The sequence below is a fragment of the Coregonus lavaretus genome, assembly GCF_964263955.1.
Source record: "Coregonus lavaretus genome assembly, chromosome: 8".
In the NCBI taxonomy this organism is placed as follows: domain Eukaryota; kingdom Metazoa; phylum Chordata; class Actinopteri; order Salmoniformes; family Salmonidae; genus Coregonus; species Coregonus lavaretus.
The window spans coordinates 61,279,198-61,288,200 of NC_139995.1; the positions used below are offsets into that span (position 1 = coordinate 61,279,198).

Here is a 9,003-nt window from a genome sequence, read left to right on the forward strand (position 1 = left end):
AACACCTATTTGAGAATGCTGTTCATTGACTACAGCTCAGCATTCAACACCATAGTGCCCTCAAAGCTCATCACTAAGCTAAGGATCCTGGGACTAAACACCTCCCTCTGCAACTGGATCCTGGACTTCCTGACGGGCCGCCCCCAGGTGTTAAGGGTAGGCAACAACACATCTGCCACGCTGATCCTCAACACGGGGGCCCCTCAGGGGTGCGTGATCAGTCCCCTCCTGTACTCCCTGTTCACCCATGACTGCGTGGCCAGGCACGACTCCAACACCATCATTAAGTTTGCCGACGACGCAACAGTGGTAGGCCTGATCACCGACAACAACGAGACAGCCTATAGGGAGGAGGTCAGAGACCTGGCCGTGTGGTGCCATGACAACAACCTCTCCCTCAGCGTGACCAAGACAAAGGAGATGATTGTGGACTACAGGAAAAAGAAGAGGACCGAGCACGCCCCCATTTTCATCGAAGGGGCTGTAGTGGAACAGGTTGAGAGCTTCAAGTTCCTTGGTGTCCACATCACCAACAAACTATCATGGTCCAAACACACCAAGACAGTCGTGAAGAGGGCACAACAACACCTTTCCCCCTCAGGAGACTGAAAAGATTTGGCATGGGTCCTCAGATCCTCAAAAGGTTCTACAGCTGCACCATCGAGAGCATCCTGACTAGTTGCATCACTGCCTGGTATGGCAACTGCTCGGTCTCCTACCGCAAGGCACTACAGAGGGTAGTGCGTACGGCCCAGTACATCACTGGGGCCAAGCTTCCTGCCATCCAGGACCTCTATACCAGGCGGTGTCAGAGGAAGGCCCTAAAAATGGTCAAAGACTCCAGCCACCCTAGTCATAGACTGTTGTCTCTTCTACCGCACGGCAAGCGGTACCGGAGCGCCAAGTCTAGGTCCAAGAGGCTTCTAAACAGCTTCTACCCCCAAGCCATAAGACTCCTGAACATCTAATCAAATGGCTACCGAGATTATTTGCATTGCCCCCCCCACCCCTCTTTTACGCTGCTGCTACTCTGTTTATTATCTATGCATAGTCACTTTAACTCTACCCACATGTACATATTACCCCAATTACCTCGACTAACCGGTGCCCCCGCACATTGACTCTGTACCGGTACCCCCTGTATATAGCCTCCCTACTGTTATTTTATTTTACTGCTGCTCTTTAATTATTTGTTACTTTAACTTTTAATTTTTTTATATTGTATTTTTTAGTGATTTTTCTTTTGGTATTCTTTCTTAAAACTGCATTGTTGGTTAAGGGCTTGTAAGTAAGCATTTCACTGTTGTATTCGGCGCATGTGACAAATAACATTTGATTTGATTTGAAGATTTAGTTGAGGTTTAGTGAATGATTTGTCCCAAATACAATTATTTTAGTTTTTGAAATATTTAGGACTAACTTATTTCTTGCCACCCAATCTGAAACTGACTGTAGCTCTTTGTTAAGTGTTGCAGTGATTTCACTTGCTGTGGTAGCTGACGTGTCTAGTGTTGAGTCATCCGCATACATAGACACTCTGGCTTTACTCAAAGCCGGTGGCATGTCGTTAGTAAAGATTGAAAAAAGTAATGGGCCTAGACAGCTGCCCTGGGGAATTCCTGATTCTACCTGGATTATGTTGGAGAGGCTTCCATTAAAGAACACCCTCTGTGTTCTGTTAGACAGGTAACTCTTTATCCACATCATAGCAGGGGGTGTAAAGCCATAACACATACGTTTTTCCAGCAGCAGACTATGATCGATAATGTCAAAAGCCGCACTGAAGTCTTAACAAAACAGCCCCCACAATCTTTTTATCATCAAGTTCTCTCAGCCAATCATCAGTAATTTGTGTAAGTGCTGTGCTTGTTGAATGTCCTTCCCTTATAAGCGTGCTGAAAGTCTGTTGTCAATTTGTTTACTGTAAAATAGCATTGTATCTGGTCAAACACAATTTTTTCTAAAAGTTAACTAAGGGTTGGTAACAGGCTGATTGGTCGGCTATTTGAGCCAGTAAAGGGGGCTTTACTACTCTTAGGTAGCGGAAAGACTTTTGCTTCCCTCCAGGCCTGAGGGCACACACTTTCTAGTAGGCTTAAATTGAAGATATGGCAAATAGGAGTGGCAATATCGTCCGCTATTATCCTCAGTAATTTTCCATCCAAGTTGTCACACCCAGGTGGCTTGTCATTGTTGACAGACAACAATAATTGTTTAACTCTTCCACACTCACTTTACGGAATTCAAAATTACAATGTTTGTCTTTCATAATTTGGTCAGATATACTTGGATGTGTAGTGTCAGCGTTTGTTGCTGGCATGTCATGCTTAAGTTTGCTAATCTTGCCAATGAAAAAATCTATTAAAGTAGTTGGCAATATCAGTTGGTTTTGTGATGAATGAGCCATCTGATACAATGAATGATGGAGCTCAGTTTGCCTTTTTGCCCAAAATTTCATTTAAGCTGCTCCAAAGCTTTTTACTATAATTCTTTATGTCATTTATCTTTGTTTCATAGTGTAGTTTCTTCTTCTTTTTATTCAGTTTAGTCACATGATTTCTCAATTTGCAATACGTTTGCCAGTCGGTTGTGCAGCCAGACTTATTTGCCATTATTTTTGCCTCATCCCTCTCAACCATACACATTTTCAATTCCTCATCAATCCACAGGGATTTAACCGTTTTTACAGTCATTTTCTTAATGGGTGCATGCTTATTAGTAACTGGAATAAGCAATTTCATAAATGTGTGAAGTGCAGCGTCTGGTTGCTCCTCATTACACACCACGGACCAACAAATATTCTTCACATCAACAACAGAGGGATCACTACGAAACGTATTGTATGACCTCTTATACACTATATTAGGCCCAGCCTTTGGAACTTCGGTTTTCCTAGATGTGTCTTCTGTATTGTGATCACTACATCCGATGGATTTGGATACTGCTTTCAAACCTATTTCTGCAGCATCAGTAAAGATGTGATCAATACATGTTGATGATTTCATTCCTGTGCTGTTTGTAACTACCCTGGTAGGTTGACTGATAACCTGAACCAGGTTGCAGCCACTGGTTACCGGGGCAGCTCTAGCAGGGCAGAAATCTGACAAACTGACTCGTTGGAAAGGTGGCATCCTATGACGGTGGCACGTTGAAAGTCAATGGGCTCTTCAGTAAGGCCATTCTACTGCCAATGTGTGTCTATGGAGAGTGGATGGCAAAATTTTATACACCTGTCAGCAGTGGGTGTGGCTGAAATAGCCGAATCCACCCATTTGAAGGGGTGTCCACATACTTTTGGCCATATAATGTACCTCTCTGTTGATATGAAGTACATTATGAAGCATTTCACACATATTAACCAGATACTGACTGTTAGCAATTGGTGGTCTATAGCATTGAACCGAATCACATCAATTCGTTCCTCTAGTCAAACCGAATCGCACCGAATCGTTCCTCTAATCAAACCGAATCGCACCAAATCGTTTCAAACTAAAATCGTTCCAGTATGGTATCAGTCCATGTCTCTAGATACGTATGGCTCCTGTATGGTATCAGTCCATGTCTCTAGATACGTACGGCTCCTGTATGGTATCAGTCCATGTCTCTAGATACGTATGGCTCCTGGATGGTATCAGTCCATGTCTCTAGATACGTACGGCTCCTGGATGGTATCAGTCAATGTCTCTAGATACGTATGGCTCCTGGATGGTATCAGTCCATGTCTCTAGATACGTATGGCTCCTGGATGGTATCAGTCCATGTCTCTAGATACGTATGGCTCCTGGATGGTATCAGTCCATGTCTCTAGATACGTATGGCTCCTGGATGGTATCAGTCCATGTCTCTAGATACGTATGGCTCCTGTATGGTATCAGTCCATGTCTCTAGATACGTATGGCTCCTGGATGGTATCAGTCCATGTCTCTAGATACGTATGGCTCCTGGATGGTATCAGTCCATGTCTCTAGATACGTATGGCTCCTGGATGGTATCAGTCCATGTCTCTAGATACGTATGGCTCCTGGATGGTATCAGTCCATGTCTCTAGATACGTATGGCTCCTGGATGGTATCAGTCCATGTCTCTAGATACGTATGGCTCCTGTATGGTATCAGTCCATGTCTCTAGATACGTATGGCTCCTGTATGGTATCAGTCCATGTCTCTAGATACGTATGGCTCCTGGATGGTATCAGTCCATGTCTCTAGATACGTATGGCTCCTGGATGGTATCAGTCCATGTCTCTAGATACGTATGGCTCCTGGATGGTATCAGTCCATGTCTCTAGATACGTATGGCTCCTGGATGGTATCAGTCCATGTCTCTAGATACGTATGGCTCCTGTATGGTATCAGTCCATGTCTCTAGATACGTATGGCTCCTGGATGGTATCAGTCCATGTCTCTAGATACGTATGGCTCCTGGATGGTATCAGTCCATGTCTCTAGATACGTATGGCTCCTGGATGGTATCAGTCCATGTCTCTAGATACATATGGCTCCTGGATGGTATCAGTCCATGTCTCTAGATACGTATGGCTCCTGGATGGTATCAGTCCATGTCTCTAGATACGTATGGCTCCTGTATGGTATCAGTCCATGTCTCTAGATACGTATGGTTCCTGGATGGTATCAGTCCATGTCTCTAGATACGTATGGCTCCTGTATGGTATCAGTCCATATCTCTAGATACGTATGGTTCCTGTATGGTATCAGTCCATGTCTCTAGATACGTATGGCTCCTGGATGGTATCAGTCCATGTCTCTAGATACGTATGGTTCCTGGATGGTATCAGTCCATGTCTCTAGATACGTATGGTTCCTGTATGGTATCAGTCCATGTCTCTAGATACGTATGGCTCCCGTATGGTATCAGTCCATGTCTCTAGATACGTATGGTTCCTGGATGGTATCAGTCCATGTCTCTAGATACGTATGGTTCCTGTATGGTATCAGTCCATGTCTCTAGATACGTATGGCTCCTGGATGGTATCAGTCCATGTCTCTAGATACGTATGGCTCCTGGATGGTATCAGTCCATGTCTCTAGATACGTATGGCTCCCGTATGGTATCAGTCCATGTCTCTAGATACGTATGGCTCCTGGATGGTATCAGTCCATGTCTCTAGATACGTATGGTTCCTGTATGGTATCAGTCCATGTCTCTAGATACGTATGGCTCCTGGATGGTATCAGTCCATGTCTCTAGATACGTATGGCTCCCGTATGGTATCAGTCCATGTCTCTAGATACGTATGGTTCCTGTATGGTATCAGTCCATGTCTCTAGATACGTATGGTTCCTGTATGGTATCAGTCCATGTCTCTAGATACGTATGGTTCCCGTATGGTATCAGTCCATGTCTCTAGATACGTATGGCTCCTGTATGGTATCAGTCCATGTCTCTAGATACGTATGGCTCCTGGATGGTATCAGTCCATGTCTCTAGATACGTATGGCTCCTGGATGGTATCAGTCCATGTCTCTAGATACGTATGCCTCCTGGATGGTATCAGTCCATGTCTCTAGATACGTATCAAATCGTCTTGAAAGGGAAAGATGCACATCCTTATTTTACTATCCCTAGTAAAGACACATCATTCTAGTAATGACCTTAGTTGTTGTGGAGACATCATTCTAGTAATGACCTTAGTTGTTGTGGAGACATCATTCTAGTAATGACCTTTGTCCACCTGTGCTCTACACAATACGCACATTGAACGAAGGAGCTCAGTTTGCATCGCTCTCTGCGTAATTCAATATACATTTATGCGGCAGAACAACGCTTTGTTTGCATAGAGTTTGTAGAGACGTTTATAGTATCAATTAATTACCAATTTCTGAACTGCATTATGGGTTTTGTAGTGAACTGGTTTACTAACTGTACTATGAACACACGGCTCAGACTGTTGTCATTGTTCAGAGTGAAATATAAGGAGAGAAAATTGTTAAGTGAGTGTCTTTGGATAAAGACATCTTGCTAACTGAACGCATTGTTTTTTTGTCCAGAATGCGGCTAAAGCCATTAAGAGTGATTCGAGTAGCAAGGCTCCAGTGGAAGAGGCCCCTCCTGCCCCATTAGAGCCTGAGGACCCTGCTTCCCCCTCCAGCGTCCCCTCTCCCTCCCCTCCTCCCCGGGAGAAACCAGCCAGGAAGAAGGCCTCCAAGGTCCCCAAACCCCCCAAGGTCCCCAAACCCCCCAAGGTCCCCAAACCTCCCAAGGTCCCCAAACCTCCCAAGAAAGGAAAGAAAGAGAAGGAAGTCCCTCCTCCTCCTCCTCCTCCTCCTCCTCTTCAACCGTCAAAGCCCTCCAGCCTGGCAGCTCTGGAGTCTCACGCCAAGGACATCCTCAGCAAGATGGACCAGCCCAAGAAGGGCAAGATGGGGGGCAAGGTGAGCTATTAACCTGTTTAACCATGTTTAACCTGACTGGGCCTGGAACAAACCCACCCCTATAGGCCTAGATGGACCAGCCCAAGAAGGGTAAGATGAGACCAAGCAAGCGGACCTTACTGGACCTGTCCTGCTCTACCTGTCACCTGTGTGATGTCATATCTGTGTTACCTGCTTCCCAGGCGGCTAAGAACGTCCTGAGCATGTCGGAGAAGGAGACCTGTAAGCAGAACGACGTGGAGAAGTTTGAGATCCGAGAACAGAACAAGAAACAGACGGAAGCCAAGTGGAAATATAAGGTAAGATACAGAATAGTTTGAGTCTGAACTGTTTTAAGTGGAAATATAAGGTACGCTTCAAAACAGTTTCAGTTAGGTAAGATACAGAGCAGAAATACAAGGTAAGATACAGAATATATTCGGAACAGTTTCAGTTAGAAATATAAGGTAAAAGAACAGTTTCAGTTGATGCTGTTTTAGGAGGAATTAGAAAATATACAGAATAGATTGAGTTAAGTTAGGTAAGATACAGAATAGTTTGAGTTAAGTTAGGTAAGATACAGAATAGTTTGAGTTAGGTAAGATACAGAATAGTTTGAGTTAAGTTAGGTAAGATACAGAATAGTTTGAGTTAGGTTAGGTAAGATACAGAATAGATTGAGTTAAGTTAGGTAAGATACAGAACAGATTGAGTTAGGTAAGATACAGAACAGATTGAGTCAAGGCTGTCTTGACATGCTTTAAAAAGACATGGACCAAAGTAAACATGATAATGATGGATAAACAATAAACCCAATTCAAGCTGGATGCTGTTTGGAAGAAGATGCAAGTGGTTCTGTTCTATTAAAGCTTGAGAAGCTGAGAAGTCCAAAAGAAAAATGTTGGATCATGGTAAAGTGATTAACACACTATAGATCATAGTAATCAGCTAAACTAACACTGCGGCTTTACTCACAATTAGAGTACTGGAACTGTTCAAAGCTTGTAGAATACGGACCCAGCCAACCGGCTCAGTCCTCACAACTATGTCATATCCACAACATTCCACCCATAAGCATTCACATCTGCCGGGAGTCCTGCTGGTGGGCGTCCCAAATGACGCCCTATTCTCTATAAGGTGTAGAGGACTACGGTCAAAGTAGTGCACTACAGTATATAGGGAATAGGGTGCCGTTTGGGATGTAGGCCTGCTTTAAGGAGGCTGTTGTGTCATTATAGCTGGATAACATGGGATGGGTTCTGGAGGAAAGCTTAGTTGGGGTGAACGGAAGACATTAGTCAGCTTTAGTTTCATGGAAGCTTGTATGCCAAAGTGTTTCTGGTTGGAATATCTGTAGTCATTCCAAGGGCTCAAACACTACCACATGGACTGGTAGATGGAGATACAGCAAGATCAGACCACATCTTCACCTGGCGGAGATACAGCAAGGTCATAGACACCAAGATCAGACCACATCTTCACCTGGCGGAGATACAGCAAGGTCATAGACACCAAGATCAGACCACATCTTCACCTGGCGGATATACAGCAAGGTCATAGACACCAAGATCAGACCACATCTTCACCTGGCGGATATACAGCAAGGTCATAGACACCAAGATCAGACCACATCTTCACCTGGCGGAGATACAGCAAGGTCATAGACACCAAGATCAGACCACATCTTCACCTGGCGGATATACAGCAAGATCATAGACATCAAGATCAGACCACATCTTCACCTGGCGGAGATACAGCAAGGTCATCGACACCAAGATCAGACCACATCTTCACCTGGCGGAGATACAGCAAGGTCATCGACACCAAGATCAGACCACATCTTCACCTGGCGGAGATACAGCAAGGTCATCGACACCAAGATCAGACCACATCTTCACCTGGCGGAGATACAGCAAGGTCATAGACACCAAGATCAGACCACATCTTCACCTGGCGGAGATACAGCAAGGTCATCGACACCAAGATCAGACCACATCTTCACCTGGCGGAGATACAGCAAGGTCATCGACACCAAGATCAGACCACATCTTCACCTGGCGGAGATACAGCAAGGTCATAGACATCAAGATCAGACCACATCTTCACCTGGCGGAGATACAGCAAGGTCATAGACACCAAGATCAGACCACATCTTCACCTGGCGGAGATACAGCAAGGTCATAGACACCAAGATCAGACCACATCTTCACCTGGCGGATATACAGCAAGTATGAAGAATTGGCGTTTTTGACTCAAAAGTTTTGTACTTACAAAAACTCTTTGGGTGCCGGGTTCAAAAGGCATCTACTTAAAGAAGGAAAATATATACAGGAAGGTTATCATAGACCACCTCTTCAGTTTCTCTGATGGACTGGAGACCCTGGTAGATAGATATTCACCAGAGTGGAGTAGACCACACCTGTCTACATTAGGGTTGACCCCCAAGATTAAAATCATTTGATTTTGATTTGCTTTACTCCGATTTAAAAAATATATATATTTTAGCAGTGCGCAATACTTCTATCAACATCTTAGAAATGTTGTAATACTTTAAGTGTGTATGGCCCCATTACGTCGTTGTAAACATGTTGTCTGTCCTTCTGCCAGATCCTCTCAACAGGACATTCAATTA

General features: G+C 44.4%; 1 protein-coding gene across 1 annotated transcript in view; it reads left to right on the forward strand.

The window, feature by feature from the left end:
- Nucleotides 1-9,003, forward strand: part of phf2 (PHD finger protein 2) — a 131,214-nt gene that overhangs the window by 67,591 nt on the left and 54,620 nt on the right. Inside the window, exons 12-13 of the mRNA XM_084167705.1 lie at nt 6,009-6,392; nt 6,575-6,691. Coding sequence (XP_084023831.1) covers nt 6,009-6,392; nt 6,575-6,691 — 501 coding nt within the window. The remainder of the gene's footprint in view (nt 1-6,008; nt 6,393-6,574; nt 6,692-9,003) is intronic.